Source organism: Limulus polyphemus, unplaced genomic scaffold, assembly GCF_000517525.1.
Source record: "Limulus polyphemus unplaced genomic scaffold, Limulus_polyphemus-2.1.2 Scaffold46, whole genome shotgun sequence".
NCBI classification, from domain to species: domain Eukaryota; kingdom Metazoa; phylum Arthropoda; class Merostomata; order Xiphosura; family Limulidae; genus Limulus; species Limulus polyphemus.
Genome location: NW_013665656.1, coordinates 973882 through 991191, shown reverse-complemented (window position 1 = coordinate 991191; position 17310 = coordinate 973882). Strand labels below are relative to the sequence as shown.

Sequence of the window (17310 nt, the reverse complement as noted above, 5' to 3'; positions counted from 1 at the left end):
AAGCTGTTATAGATCCAGAATAACCTTCATAAAATTCAAATTATTACCATCAAGCTGTTATAAATCCAGAATAACCTTCATAAAACTTCAAATTATTACCAGCAAGCTGTTATAGATCCAGAATAACCTTCATAAAATTCAAATTATTACCATCAAGCTGTTATAGATCCAGAATAACCTTCATAAAATTCAAATTATTACCATCAAGCTGTTATAAATCCAGAATAACCTTCATAAACTTCAAATTATTACCATCAAGCTGTTATAAATCCAGAATAACCTTCATAAACTTCAAATTATTACCAGCAAGCTGTTATAGATCCAGAATAACCTTCATAAAATTCAAATTATTACCATCAAGCTGTTAGAGATCCAGAATAACCTTCATAAAATTCAAATTATTACTATCAAACTGTTATACATCCAGGATAACCTTCATAAAATTAGAGGAAAGTATGATGCATATCCGCTTGCAAGTTTGGTCAGGATTAGTCTGATTACTCTTTAGGTACTAAACATGACGCAAAGACATAGTACATGTTCCATCAGTTCTTCAAAGATACATTCTTAGAAAAGTCAGTGATTAAATATAAAACGGTTCGTGAATACTTTAATAATCAGTTAATAAATGTTATATTACACTTTTTTTCCTTAGTGTCAACGCTCTCCTTCAGAGTCATTTATAGAACTCTTATACAGCATGCTCTGTAATCAACAAGAAGACGTTCGGGCTATAATTAGAACCAACAGGAGACAGAAGATGAGGAGACCAGTGAGTGTAAACAGTAACTACATCTAGCAACCCGGAAAAGACTATATTTCTTGGCTAGCTCGCGTTTTCTAAACTACGCCAACACTTGATGGGAGATTTTTTTATTTCATCATTATTTTTGTAAAACAAGTAAACATTCTTGTGTGCAACAGTATTAGCTATACTTGGTGGAGTCGGTCGTCTAAACCGCTTCTAACTTCATGTCTGCGTGGTTTTTTGAAAATCAAACGGTTTGTGTTATTTATTCACAAATTTCAAATATATATATATATATATATATGAACATAAACAAAAATATACGTGTGTAAAAAAAAACGGAAATAATATGTGTAAAAATTATTCAAAACGTCATTACTAAGCAATAGATAGATGGATTGTTTGTTTCATTTATTTTTTGAGAATTTTCGCGCAAAGCTACACAAAAAAATATAAGCGCACAGTAGTCTCTAATTTAAAAAAGATGTAAGGATAGGTTTCAGTCTATACACAAACATGCCTGAGCATCACTAATATATTTTAATTTAATATCCCAATGTTTTTTGTGTTTTTTCATAATTTAACAGGCTCACTTTTGACATTAATTACTTATCACTCGCATTTATGGAATGCTTTGGGTATAGTTACGTGTTTAAATATATACATATAATTATAATCAATATATCACTTTTTGGAATTACTATGCTGAATAACTAGTTTCCTTATTACGCTGCTAATCAAAAATTTTTGGATGTCATTAGGAATAATTGTTTGTAACAATATATAAGACTGTCAATCGTGGTTTAGTTCCACGTATACAGGTCATCGTAAATGATACCTTCAGGCCACTTTTGACTAATTGTTAAATAAGAGCGTTGTTTTTAGTACCCACATGTAACCTGGTAGACCTGTTACATTGGGCCCGTGCAAAGTTAACGTATTTGCTTTTTGTTTTGCTTTGCTTTTGCGAAACAACACCCAACTTGAGTGAGTGTTTGTGAGCAACCTATCTCACATTATATTATAACAGTTGAACTATAATTTCTTAAAAAAAAAACTTGGGTGTCGCAGTTAATAGTCAAGATAACATCAGCAAATATTTTATTAAAACTTAGCTAAATTTGGTAAAAAAAAAAGTGACATAGTAACTTTAATAGTTAAAATCACAGTAAAATAATGTTGAAAGGATTACTAAATTGGGTAAAAAAGCTAAGAATGTCAATAAGTTAAAAGTTAAAATCACAACAAAATCTTGTTAAAAGCGTTGTACTACATTTGTTAAAGTGAGGCATAAAACCTCAAATATCAAATAGTTGTCTGCATCTTCCGAATAAAAAAGTGAAATGTTATAAATGTATATAACCACTGCACGTAAACTCTGCCTGTATACGTGACCTTTGCGTCCAACATAATCATATCTAAGCAGTTTGTTGTGATTTCAGATTTTTCTAAATTAAAAATATAGATAAATTATTTTACAAACTGAACTAAACGTGATCTTATAGCAATAATTACATAACTTTGGTGTGCAAATTTGATGAACACAGAATAATTTTAAAGTCCAATAATGTGTGAAATGGTGAACGAAAAAGATGATCATTGCAGAATACAGTGTAGAATGTAAGTGTAAACACTAAATACCCTTTAAAACTGTTTCAAACAGTATTACAATTCCGTAACTGCATGGGTAGATTATTTCAAATTGTTGCAACATAGATCTTTAAAAGCATAATAAATGTTTTTAAGCCTAACAAAGGTGATTAAGTCACGCTTGACTGCAAATGTTTCTTTTTCACATTTTTCTTAAATAAGTTTGTTCTGAAGGTTTGATAAAATGAACACAAAATAATATCAAAGCCCAATAATGTAATGCAAATAGTGAAACAAAGAGGTGTATTACTGCTTGGCTGGATTTACGGCATTAAACGAAAGGTCTCCTAAGTGGTAATCTATAGTAGACAAAAAGATAATTCTGAAATTAATATTATTAACACACTTCTGATTAGAAATACGTAAAAGGCAACGTGAGGAAAAAAAAACAAATAAGCGTGATTTTATAATTTTTATTAGGGCTAAAAACGTCAATGCCTCGCTACCATTGGATAATACGTATTGTTGTTGTTTTCAGTAGAAATCAGCACGAACAGGAATCTACTTAACGTGAATGTTTCGACTATAATTATAGCAAAGGGTACACTTTCAAGAGAGAACTGCAGTGCTTCAGGACACGAGTCTTATTCCGGAAATTAAAAGACATAAAAAAACCAAAGTTCACCCAAACTGATTAATTCAAAGATCAAGAACTAGAAAAACCACACCACAAACAACTGATAACTAAAATCTGATGTTTTATTATTTTTAAAATACGTTTCGACCAGAAAGCCTTCTTCTAGGTGATTTACTGAACTCTTGATTATGTGAATGTAATGAAAATATTGGTTCGAGCTCAGAAGGTAAGAGTTTTACGAAAGATAAAATATTATCATCTGAATATTAAAGGTGCCTTTTACCAAAAAGTCGTATAAAATTATATACATATAAAATACAGGTTTGTAGTTAACGTTTGTTTGTGATGTCAGTAACTAAACCGATTTTCGCTAACTGTATCTTAAAATTAACTCGATCACAAAATGCTAAAAAAATTAATTTATGATTAATACATGTACAGATGAAAATATCAAAAGAAAGCTCTACTTGATAAATGATTAAACAATATTTAAAAAACATACTTATCTTTCTTAACCTTGTGTCTTTTCCAGAAATGTATTTACTTTAAAAGGATGAATTTTTAATAAATTCTCATACAGGTGAACTTATTTGTTGTATTAAAAAAAATAACTTACAATTTTTATTTATTTTTGTTAAGATGCAAAATTCTGTTCTTAGTTAATTTTAATTAGAGTACGCTTGTGTGAGAAATATTGAACTGAAACATAATTCATCAAAATAAGGAATTTGTCTTTGAATGAAAAATCCTCAGATTCTTAAAAACCAAATGTTCCAGGTGCTTTAATAATACGTAATGAGAAATCTCTAGAAATAGATATAATAAAGGGACACCAATTAACCAATTAGCAATCGGTTCAAACATCTATTTACTAACAGAAGCAATTAACTTCTAAATTTATGGCACATAAAGTTAACATTTAACAACAAACACAATCAACTGCTAAGTTTACGTCATATAAATTTGGATGAATGTGTTCATACAGAAATAATTATGTACTGAACAAATTATTTATCAACTTACGTTGGGTGTGGTTGGATCACCATTCCCTGATCTGAAAAAGAAAATAATAGCATTCTGATATATACTAAATATTTACACATAAAACATTTATACATTCTGTCTTCTAGAAACTCCAACCTATGAAATGGGCTATTTGCTCTTCACGACAGGAAATTATTTAGTAACTCAATTTTAAAAACTCCTAAAAGGTATCATGAAAAAGATTAATTTATTGCCAATACAGGGTAATCATAAACTTTAATTGATGGTTGTTTAGAAATCTTGTCAAACGGCTGTTTTATTCATTTATTTTTTCTGAGTGATTATGTTTTATTATCCAAGCTGGCTTCTAAAAACAAGCATAACATAGAAAGTATGGGAGCAAGAGGAGGATACAAAATAGATGATTAAAGAAACCCTGAGAAGGACAATAAATCATGCTGAAAAAGTTGGGTGTAAGATAGAACATCAAATAGTAAACAATTCTACAGGATAACACAAGTATGAACAGGAATGTGGAAAGATTTGAGAAGATAAGAAAACAAAACGTGAAAGAAATAATGAAATATTTGACAGAGTAAAACAAACAAATGAGATAAATTGTGTAAGATTTGAGGATAAATTGGGCAAACGAGAGAAATTAGGAAATATTTGAAAGGGTAATAAAGATAAAAGAAATGTTGAAAATTGGAGACAGAAAAGATAAGTGATAGTTAAAAAATGAAAGATTTGAGATTGTACAAAGAAAACATATGATAAGTGAACTATCTGAGAGAGTGAAAGGCTTAAGAGGATGATTGAAAGAACAAAATAGCTGAATGAAGTAGAGCATGATAAAAAGTTAAAAAGTAAAACAAGAAACTGAGACTGGAAACGTGGAAGGAAAATAATGAAACAGTTGAAGCGAAACTAAGAGTGATTGTGTGATGAAGAAAAAGGTATAGATGGAATATAATGTTTAGGTCAAAAGTTTTACTTTCCCCTGTAGCTTTAAACTGGCTAATATGTTTCCTCGCCATATTATATATTCAGTTTTCACTAGTGCCGTTGTATATGACACGCTATGGCTCGAGAAAACAAAATACCAAATCAAGACAATATTTAGTAAGTAGACACGTGCTCTCAAAACTTTAAAAGTTATATTAGTTATCAGAATGAAACGAAATAGTCTAACTAGCAGTTAACTTAAACTAGTACACTTCTCAGCGAAATCACATTGATTGGAGTATTTTTTTTGTTCTATTTTGACTATGAATTAGTTTTAGTGTACTGATTCGTAAACATTTTTAGAAGTATGAAAAATGAAAGTGGTAAGTTGAAACGATGCAAGGAAGTTGTGCTCTGTCCGCCACGGGAAATTAAACCCCGGATTTTGGCCTTGTAAGTCCGTAAACTTACCGCTGATTCAATGGGGGACATCGCGTAAGTAAGGAAATATAGCCCGTTTTAATAATTTCTTATAGTTTGCGAATTGTTGTCATGGGACTCGGGATGTTATAACTTATTGGTTGAACAACCAGCTGCTGAAATGTTCACGTTTGTTGATAAGTGATTACAACATTTACACGTAACGTTTAATCTGAAATCATTGCACAACCTTCTGACTGTTGGGTAAAAATATTTAGTCCATTTATCATTCTGACATTGTTTTATTAAAAGTTTCCTACTTATTATTAAATCCAGCGTTTTGCTCGTTTTGTAACAAACAAACACAGTTATAGCAAAATCTGAAAATCTAAAGGAATTACTAAAATCGGTAGTTAGAATTTGACCATTAAATTATATGTTGTTAAAAGCTGAAACCTAGTGAATCATTGGAACCAGTAGGCATAATATCTATGGGATTTTAACTTATATATATATATAAATACAGTAGGCATAATATTCATGATAAATATTGGCAGTCTAATGAATAGTAGGCATAGTGACCTCTTAATTCTTTTTCCCTCTTACAGTGGTTTTAGTTGACATTGATATTTTCAATCAGAACATGTAAACATGAGCTTAACAACCAGGTCAAAAACTTCCAGGATTCAGTTATAGCCATCTCTAATTTTGAACTACTGACCAGAGCCAGAAGCCTCCGACACCACAAAGGTTTTGTCCGACTCTTTGAACCGAATAATAGGATTAACTATCACTTTGATAATGCGCCCACAGCTGAAAGTGCTCGGCATTGCAGTTCGAGCCTTGGACTTTATGGTCCACAACTCTGCATGCTAAATACTAGGCCACGTCCAGCCCAGACAGCGAACCTGATATTTCTTGTATTTTCAGATTTGTTAATTTTAGCTATGGATCGGTTTTTACAACTTATTGGAATTATATGAAAGAAATAGCCAGTTTTAACGTTCTTCTGAAACATAATAGTGATTTTATCTCTTTCTCAATATATAACTCTAATACAATTCTTGAACGGAAATACCAAGATATATGCGATAAACTTTAAAAATAGATTTTTTTCAAATACTAACTGTAGTTAGACACAGAATAGTGTGTAATGAAGAAAACGAGACGCCATGAAAGACAGATACATCACTATTATCAGATATAAATATCTTTTTTGAAAATGACACCGTATGAAAACAAATTAAAATGAAAACAAAATATTTAAACTATTTACAATGACTTAAGTACAAACTGATAACCAGGGCTTTAATTATAATCACTATAGATGCGATTCTTTCCATTAAATTACAATATCTGGCTATTCACATACATACACGTAAATAAGCAAAATGACATTTTTTTTCATTTTTTTTGTTGTCGAACTCAATACTTATGTTGATTAACATTGTTATATGTTAAAAAGTGATATTCGATAGCAAGTTATATTTTGTAAGAATGTACAGTTGTACAAAAATAAAATAACTTTTAGTCATCTCTGTTTCTCACGTACTATGTTTAACAGGTATCATTAAATAGGCTTAGCAATGATTAATCGGCATTATTTTTAATTTTCTGTACCTTAGTGTATTCCTACTTCATAAAAGAGACACATATGATCACAACAGACCCGTACAAAACACTGAAGGTTGAACTTATGAATAATAATAAAAGAAGAAAAACAAACAGAAAGTGTAAATTGTGATTCCCTATATAAAAATAATCAAGAATAAAGTTAAATATATATTTCAGTAAATAATACATGGATAACAAAAGAGGGACTGACTCGAAAGAATGGTGGTTTCAATGGATCAACAACTATATTTTTTCTTTGTGTTTAAAAATGTAACTCACTGACTTTCAATATACACATAACACAGGTTCACCCATGTAGAAATATGGTATAGATTATACTTTAAATGTTTATTTATAGTAAAATTCACAGGCTGTTAGAGACTTGGGGAGCATAGAAGTTGGAAAAAACAATATTTTACATAAAACAAGCTTCTCTGTCCATATAACCTCTTACAACTAAATACAACTCAGACAGACTCAATATTATTGAAAAAGTATAAGTAGAAACATGGCGTAATGAACGAGTTCTGAAAGGAAATTAAATACTACATCAGATAAAATGTTTCATACACTGTTGAAATTTGGTTTGAAGACATCCTATAAATAGTGACATTTTTGCCCGCATATTTTCGGGGATGACTATTTATCACTAAGAATTATTGTTGAAAACATCTTTAACTAAATCATAAATAGAAATTAACTTTACTACAGGAGCTTTGAAACTCACACACATTCTAAAGATCTGGGGTAAATCGAAATTATAGAATTAATTCTCGAATATAATTTTTATATCAGTTGATAAATAACTTTTTTTTTCTACGAAAAACGGAACGACAGTTTTAGTTATATGTTATAATCAATCTAATGTCATCAAGACAACCTACCGTTTATTGCACATAGGCCTGGAGAGTCGTCGAAATGTAGTTAAACTCACCCTAAGGAAGACGGTTCCATACTAGGGGAGTTAGCAAAGAACTTTAAGTTTCGAGAAAATGCGCAACGCAAAGGAAACTAATTTTAGACAGTCAGTCAGACCTCTGCTATGGATCGACTTTCAAGCTCCCATTTTTGGAGCAGGTCCCCTTACTTTGAATCTCAACTCTCTTTCAGCACTGGCTGAATACAGCTGGCTGGGTTTAGGAGAAAACACCCTTCAGACCAATCATCTTGAAACACCAAAGACACTAGTCATGACATAAAGTCAGCACCATTACACACGCCACACTGCTTCTTCGTCACATCATGTAACCCTAAGTTTTACCTGCGGCAAATGTATTTGCTACTCATTTATGTACAGAAACATGATTATCAGTTCAGGCCATGATAATATAATTTTAAAAAACAGGATTTATTTTCTACAGTTTTCAGATGTTGCCTTACTTACTGCTCTTGTACACTAACATTAACGACTTTCAACGTGATGATGCGTTTCTTTTTCTGCGCGTTTGGCTCAGAGTCTAAATTTGGTGGTTCTTCGCCGGAAACTAAAATGTGCACCCTCTGCAAAATAGTGTTGAAAACCAGTGTATCTTAATTCTTGTGTTATTGTTTAAACTAACGAAGTTAAAGGGGGAACTAAAAAAAACAGACAAAAGGAGAGTTATACGGAAATATCAAATTAATCTGACCGTTTCGACGATCTTGAAGATCACGGCTTTTCAGTTATTCCAGAAAATGCATAGAATTATATTTTTACATTTGTTTAATTAATAAACGCTAAACATATATATATATGTTTGGATTGTTTCCAAATAAAAAACTGAAATTTTCTGCACTGCAGCACTTAAACAGGTGGGTCTATTTCGCAACTACTTCGGTTGACTTTCTTAATTTAGCTCGCAAAATAAACAAACTCTGAATTGACGACGTTCATGGTAAGGTGAGCAGACATATCCAATTGAACTGGCAAATATATTTTCCGTCTGAATTGTACAATATTTAAAAGATTATCTTCTGTCACCAAAAATTTAAAACTGGAAATTTCTTGAAACAAAATATTTTTGAAAAATCATCGAAGATTTTCGAAGACTGCAAGACTTGAGCTTGATTATTCCCATGAGCTCCTCCCCTGGTGGGTCAGCAGTAAGTTTATAAGATAAAATTAGAAAACAGCCATTTCTCACATCTTTCAAGAAGTGCGCAAGTGATAGTTAATTTTGGACGCCTGGTCGATTTTAATATTTAGTCACTATCTAAATTTAAAAGCGATGTCTTATGAGTGCACATAGAGATACAAGTCATGTTGCTAAAAATGTTTTAAATTGCACTTTCTGAAGACAGTATTGTGTTATTACTTACCTAATTAGTTCAAAGTCTCAAAAAACACACATAGTGTCCGACTGCTTACAAGTAACATTAAGCTAGTAGCTTTTATAAGTTTATTGCTTATTTCTTCGTTTTCCTATTATGAAGAAACAATGTGTTTTGTCATGAAGAAGCATATACACATAAGAATTCGAGTTTAGTGACTATAATGAGTAGCCCGGTCGAACAGTGGTAAGTCTATGGGCTTACAACGCTAAAATCCGAGATTCGATTCCCCGCGGTGGAGACATAAAATAGCCCAATGTGACCTTGGTCTGAAACAAACAAGACTATATTGCCTATACAGGGTTGGGTAATTTATATTAAAATTATATTGAATATGTAAATCAGGAAGACACGTGTCAACAACCGATAAGAAATAGCGGTGGGATGTTATATATCAGAACTACATTTTGAGATGGTTCGATCGCTTATGGAAAGTATAACTAACAGCCCTTATGCCAAATAATCATAAACTCAAATCATAAAAACGTTGTAAGATTGGCAATTTATGATTTCCAAGATGGGGATATTACTTTTACTTAATGACATTGGGAAACAAAAAAATATGAATTAACTTGGGGAAACAGAAACCATCCGGAAAGAGACTTGCAACAAGTCGTACCCCCGCCGTGGTAAGCAAAGTGCAGTGTATTGTAACAGGTGAGAATCTTGAGACTTAAAGGTCAGTGGCAAAAGGATCTCTTTCTGGAAACAAGGACAATGGGGGTATGCATTCGCCAAGATAAGACTTCCAGTCATACCTCTCGTTCAACTGTCGCATATCTCAGGCAGCTGGAGAATAAAACGGTTACTTATGTTATTCCATATGAAGACATACCAGTCAAGTCGCCTATGGATTGTTGAAATGGGTGATGGGAACTCAGATTGGTGTGCTTTTAGCATAACAGCCTAACAACCAGCCTTTTACAATGGAAACTGCGCCGCTGAACTATTGTCAAGAACGGTCGTCAGATAGAACATGATTGGATATGGCTTCACGGACTGTAACAATGTGGTGAAACTCCAAAATCGTATTAATATAACGTACTCGACCGTCTGTATATATTTTCATATTCGACCGGTGTTTATATACAATTCAATACTTTCCTAATATATTTGTTATTGAATATTTTAATTTTCGGAAATTTATTAAATTTGTAACCTTAGACTTTTCTGACATTGAGGTATTTTAGGGGAAAACAAACAAACAGCATTTAGTATTCTATCTTTGGCGAAGACTTATCAAAATCTCATTTAATCCTAATCACGATTTGATCACTGCAATCAACAAGCCTTTGGGAAGTTCCTTGCTCATCACCAAATGGCGTAGAGGAACTATCCTTCATAATTTTGTTCCATTTCTCATTTTCAGCTGATTGTATTCACCGATGAACCAATAATAAATAAAACATAACGATTATCCTTTTCAAAATTCTAATAATTCTAGCCTCACCATTAAATATACTAACTATTTTTGAATCCCCAAAAATGATTTAATTTACTTACACGGATATTGTTGAAGTTAAACTTGCTTCTATCTTAAACCATTAAGTAGAGTTTTTGTTCGAGTCTTATAAGAAAATAATCAATTATTCAACTTTTCACTAATATGACAAGGGTTAGTTTTTACATGAAATTATCCCCATATGTTGAAAACAGATTGTAATATTTTCGCGATTTTCATATGTAAACAAAAAATGTAAATGTTTAAGTCATTCAATGCCGTTTGTTTAGCGGCGACCGATAATAATAACTCCTGTAAAAATAATACAATAAATGATACCAGTATTGATAACTCCTGTAAAAATGACACTTATAAAATAACTGCACTATTAATAATGCAAACTAGGGGAAAGTTTTGTTAAACATAAGTAAAAACCATGCATATATTAACTCGAATAATTTAGCGCCCTCTATCCCACAACGATCGAATTTTAGCAATCGGAGATAAGTGCAAAATAACGACTGAATTATTAGTGTTAAGCAAACATATAATTTTTTTGTATATTTTCTTCCCCTTTGAGAGAAAAAAAAAGTTTAATATTTTTTACAATTTATATTGGTACCATTTTTTCCGGGATTACATTACAACAGCTTTATCTAAGCATGTTACAACGGAAGTCAAGTTTTCCCATTAAAGTGAAAAGCTATTAAATTATATTTGTTTCTGTATTTTCTTAACGAAAATTATTGAATTTTTCCGACCTGTGTTTCATCTTTCAGTATGCTGAGTATTTCAAAAGAAAAGATGTTTGGAGGAGAATGGACTCCTGCGATGTAATAATTACAATTTCGGATTTTGTATTCTCTCTTTTTTAATTAGGTAGATGGTAACGTTTTTTGTATTGAAACCCCTTTGGTAATTTGATTAACTACAAATGCTTAAACAATTACTATTTTGCATTCATACTTAATATGTTAATTCAGGTATTACAGTGGCCTTGGCCTCGTGATGTAGGCCTATTAATATTACTAATTTACCTTATCAATCGTATTACCGTCTAAATCAATCTTTATTTTAAACTTACTGGGAAGTCTCTTAAACTCAGTATTTGTTATTACTTTTGACCAGCATGTTCATGTCTTGATGTTCATTATTAGTATATTACTAATAAACTAAAATTTTTATATCATCTAACTGCTGAGCTTCATTGGATTTATAAAGTATTTATAACTGCAGAAAATGCTTTTGTTTGGTTTGATTGTTTTAGGGCAACGCTACATCGGTCTATCTGCTGAGTCCACCGCGGGGAATCGAACCTTGAATTTGAGCGTTGTAAGTATGTAGACTTACCGCTGTCCCATCGAGTTTCGATACCCGTGGTGGGCACAGCACTCATAGCCCCTTTTGTAGCTTTGTGCTTAATTACATATTTTTGTTTCTTTTCAAAACGATGCTAAGAGATTCGTTTTCAGTATCGATTAAAGGATCTTAATTACAATATGCTGCGTAAAATGTAACATTGCGTAAAATGTATCATTTGCTGTACAGGTCAGAAAATGCTCAGGCAGGATATTTAATTCAATTTTTAGTATTACACTCATCTACGACACCCACGAATCAAATCAATAGCCAATGATGGAAGTAGAGGTCCAGGATGTACCTGATCCTCCCAGGTCACATGACCAAAACAACGATTAGTGAAACGCTTTTAGCTGAATTATTTATTTAAGGTTTGAGAATGTGGTTGATAAGACGCTACAGAGAGTTTATGCTGCTGATAAAACTGTATTTGTGTGAGGGAAGTGACACAGAGCTAGATAGATTGTGGTGTAAATTTTGAATTGATTCACCCAATGCCTTTTTTTTTTAAGCAGGAATTGTGAAATAAAAATTAACAGAATTTAAAGATAATATTATTTTTCTTAGAATGACGATAATATTCAAATATTTTGAACTAAGTAGATGTCTGAAAACACCGTACTGGGCTATGATCTTCAAACTTGCTGCAAATGATCGAATTATGAGTAGAAAGTGTAAAATGTTGGTTTAGAGACAATATAGTGTTAGTAAATAGTAAACGAAAATTGACTTTGCAAACTTAATTTTTTTTTGCAAAAATAAATGCTTATATTATGATAAATTGGTATAAACGTAGAGTACAAAAAACAACAACACATATATCCTTCCCTGACATTTATGTGATTATTCACTGATTATAAAAATGTACATGGAATTTATCATTTTCCAGAGAAATTTAAATAACAGTTTAGTCTAAAATCGTTCGATACTCGTTTTACGAAGTAGGATAGAGACAGGACTTTCTAAACATTCTAAGAAATTGGCCAATTTATTATTTCACTGTTGAAATTAATATTCATATTTGTTTATTTATAACAAAATTTCAAATATCTAGCACTGGATAAAAGGGTATTCAGTTTTATGACTCAGAAAACTGAATAAAACTATTACTGGGTTAACTTTTATAAACTTTTATTTTTATTAAAATAAACAGACATCAAACCTTAGAGTAGCATGTTCTCGTCTACTTTAGCTTCTTAGTCACTGTGGTGATGACCACTTAAATTTGGTATGGCAATCACTTTAGACTGTTAGTCACCGTAGTGATCATTCCTTTAGACTGTTAGCTACCGTAGTAGCCTCTTAGTTACTGTACCGATGAAAATTTTAGCTTCTTATACAACGTAGCGATGACCACTTTAGCTTGCTAATCACAGTGGTATGATGAATGGACTCCAGCTGTAGTGCTGTTTGTTGTAAAACGTCGATGTATTCCTTCTAAAAAGTAGTTCAGATAGGAAAAGCAAGGAAGTATCTCTATCTACTGGAACTTCTTAGCAGTGTATGTTCCAAGAAGCGGCTATTAAAACCTCACCGAAAATACACTCGCTCAGTAAAGCTAAAAAGTTGCTTACGTCTTTGTAAAAATAGAGAAAGATAGTAGAGTAATCAGTTCGCATGAAAATGTTAACGAAAACGACAAGTAGTAATATAGCACTAAGAAGAGAAATAAGCTTGTATTAAACTAAGATCTCAGGAAACATCGCCGGGGTTAGCGCATACGAAAACAAGCTCAACGTTACGCTACTTTCCTAACACTAAGTTCAATCTACAGGTGCGTTGGTGTATGGACAGACCTATATCGCTGACAGATAGACAGAGAGAAAGGAGGGGCAACTTGTTGAAATGGTACTCCTTGTTAGACAGGTTCTACCAGACTGGGCCGACAAGATTTGTCGACATAAACTTAACAAAAATCTAAGATATGGATATCTTTGACATCTGTTAACGTAACTAGGTCAGAATTTCAACTTAGTAGACAAAGTTTTTGCTAATAAGTTAAAAATATAGTGTGAAATAAATCCAAAAATAAAAACTGTCATTTTTCTCTGATCTTTATTGTTTACCAATGTGTGCTTTCCTTTGATAAACATAAATTTTCATCATTTATTTGACATATCTGATAGAGATATTCCTTAATTTTAAATGAGTTTGTTGTTAAGCACAAAGCTACATAATGGGCTATCTGTACTGTGCCTACCCAATTTTTAACGTTATTAGTCTTCAGCCCCGCTGCTGAGCCACTTGGAGCTTTACTACGAGATTCTTTTATTTTCCTGACTTGTAATGTTTGTTTTAGCGCCATCTGGTATAAACTATATGTAGCCCGAAGTAGACTGTGCAGTTTTCTGAGTACACAATACGCAAACAAAATTCTATAATAATATATGCTCTGAAGATTGGACATCTACAACATATATGTGTGTGTGTGTAAAATAAGTAAAATGGACAGTGATTAAACATTCAACTGTCTTTATTTTGTTGTATTTTATTAATAATGGTTTCTCTACCTAGGAAAGTAAGTCGGCACAATGTTGTTGCTTTATATTTGAACGCCATCACTCTGGTAGGCATTTGGTATCTGAAAACAGTCCAAAATCTAAGCTGTTTGTCCTAAAATAGTATTTACCATTTTTGTTTTAGGGTAAAAGGATAGCTTCCTTGAAAACGTCAATTCAGTCTCTCTTTTTTTATGTCTTAATTTTTTTTAAAGAGTTGCCATAAAGTACAGCAACACATCGGAAAGTCGGAATTATTCTCAAATAACCGCTTGTATGTTACGCCTATATTAATATTAATATCTAGGACATTTTGACTAATCCTGCTAAACATGAACAATTTTTATAACAGTCTATACACCTCGTTCATTTTCTAGTTTTTTTATTTCAATTGTATAACATTTGACACACCTCCATTAAAGGTGGTCGACCTTTTTGTATGTGAACTATAGGCAAGGGACGGTTGTATATATGTGTATATAGGTATACATTTGTATTTATACTACAGAGTAAAGGTCGTAAAAACTAAAAAGAAAAAAAAAAAAGGAAGGAGAGGCTAAATTCCATTGTAAATATTTGTTCTTTAAGAATGTACGACTCTCTGTTCTAACAAAGGTATTAATATAATTACTGTATGGGATATAATGAAAACTGAAGCAACAAATCACGTGAATCTTCAGGCTAGAAAAACTGAAGAGTGATAGAGAAAACATATGACCCTCAAGGAGTCAATATATTAAAATAAAATTGGAAAACTTTTGTTTATAATAGTGTAATAGATAGACAAATATTTATCAACACATTTTATTTTATTCAATTTCGAGTCCACCTTCATGGCCTCAAGTTAAAATTAGTTTTTAATCACGCGTTTTTCAATAAAATTCTGCTTCTTGATGGTTCAGCGGTAAGTTTTAGAGCTTCTAACGTTAAAATTCGGAGTTCAATTCCCACGGTAGACACGCCACAGTAGCCCACTGTGCAGTTTTATGCTTAACAACATACTAAACATCTCCAGAGCTTCTAATGTATCAGTAAAAGTTAATATGAGTAAAAGTTACTGGATTCCTGGCGACAATCAATTAGGTTAACCTAAAGGGCGGAGTATGTTCTGCTGAATTATGTTCCAAACTTTCGACATTCGGAATCGTAGACTAACGTGCTAACAACCATTAGGCCATTTCCGACCCTTGCAACAAGTATCCTATAAATCCTAAAGGTGCAAGGCTCGAGACACGATATTGCTGAATACGGTTCGCACCTTCAGCTTTGGACGCGTTATAAAAGTGACAGTGAATCTCATTATTCAAATAAATGGACAAAAATATTTTTGTCGGATGCTATTCCCTCTGGCCAATAGTTCAAAATGGGGTAGGTTTATAACTATTTCGATTGATGGCTGCGATACGTAAGTGGGTTATTCCAAGCCTATGCTTTGCTACAGTGATATTACGAACGTCATCTTCATCGAGATTTACAACAAGAGAATGACAAAATGTGAGAGGTATACATTATCTTAACTAAGAGGATTAAAGAAACGAGGAAGAAAATGATGTGGGCGAAAAAAGATTAAACCGGTAAATCGGTAAGACCAATTTTTATTCATCTGCAACTCAAAACCATAGTTCGCGATAGATTAGAAAACTTTAACAATGTGAACTGTATATAATGACGTATTAAGAAATGTAACTATTCCTTTTAAAATGTCAAATTATATAATTATAGAATATGGGCAAGAATTGACACGGGAGAAAGCAACTTCCCAACTTTGGCTAGTGACCATGTGTTACAGATTGACTATAAGTAACTTTGGTGAAATACTGAAGTCAACCTCACGCAAAAATATGCCTAAGCTAGCCAAGAGGTGGGATGGGGTGAGGTGCAGCACATGCACTTGCACAGAGCGGCATAATTGTGTATAATTTCTATAATGGCGGTAGAGCCGGGGTGGGCAGTACAGTCAACGTTTGCACAGGGCGACATACTACGTCGCACCAGCCTTGCAAAGAAGCTAACAAATTCAACAACATTAACATATCCAGGTTTGCAGTATTCCTGAAGATATGAAAGTGCGGCTATAGAAAAACATGAAAAAGCCACTGAAGAAAAACAGTCAAACTCACAAAGGAATGTGGAGTTATTGTTTGCACAATGTACCCGTATTTAGTTGCCACATCTGACCAAATCAATGATGACAGCACTCTGTTAGAAGTGAAATGTCCTTACAGTTCAGGAAGATATCACACCATCTTGTGTAAACTATCTTAAATTATAATATTTTCAAAAAGAGAACCAAAATTCGAGCGCTTTCGAATAGTTGAAGAAGAATAGTCAACTATTCGAAAGCGCTGGAGTTTTGGGTCTCGTTTTGAAAATATTACAACTTTTATAGATGATCCTGTGTGCTAACTACTTAACCTGGATCTATCTTAAATTAGATGTGCATATCATGTTGCAGTTAGATCAAAACCATCACTATTACTTCCAAGTTTAACTTTTCTGTTCCGAAAGAACAACGTGCAATATCATTGTGTGTATACCTGACAAGATTTATAAAATATACCTATTGAAATGTGTTTGCAGATAAGTGCAAAGCTAAACAAAGGGCCATCTGTGCTCTGCCCACCACGGGTATCGAAACCCGGTCTCTAGCGTTGTAAGTCCGCTGTGTCACTGGGGGTATCTACTAAAATAAATGGTGAACTTATTAATGCTATCTTTAAACAAAGAAACGAAACTAGACCCACTTTCTATTGTTTGTTGTTTT

General features: G+C 32.5%; 1 protein-coding gene across 1 annotated transcript in view; it reads right to left on the bottom strand.

Annotated features, from left to right (window-relative positions):
• Positions 1 to 17310, bottom strand: part of LOC106462582 (titin-like) — a 454586-nt gene that overhangs the window by 228079 nt on the left and 209197 nt on the right. Inside the window, 2 exon segments of the mRNA XM_022390129.1 lie at positions 3999 to 4029; positions 14559 to 14629. Coding sequence (XP_022245837.1) covers positions 3999 to 4029; positions 14559 to 14629 — 102 coding nt within the window.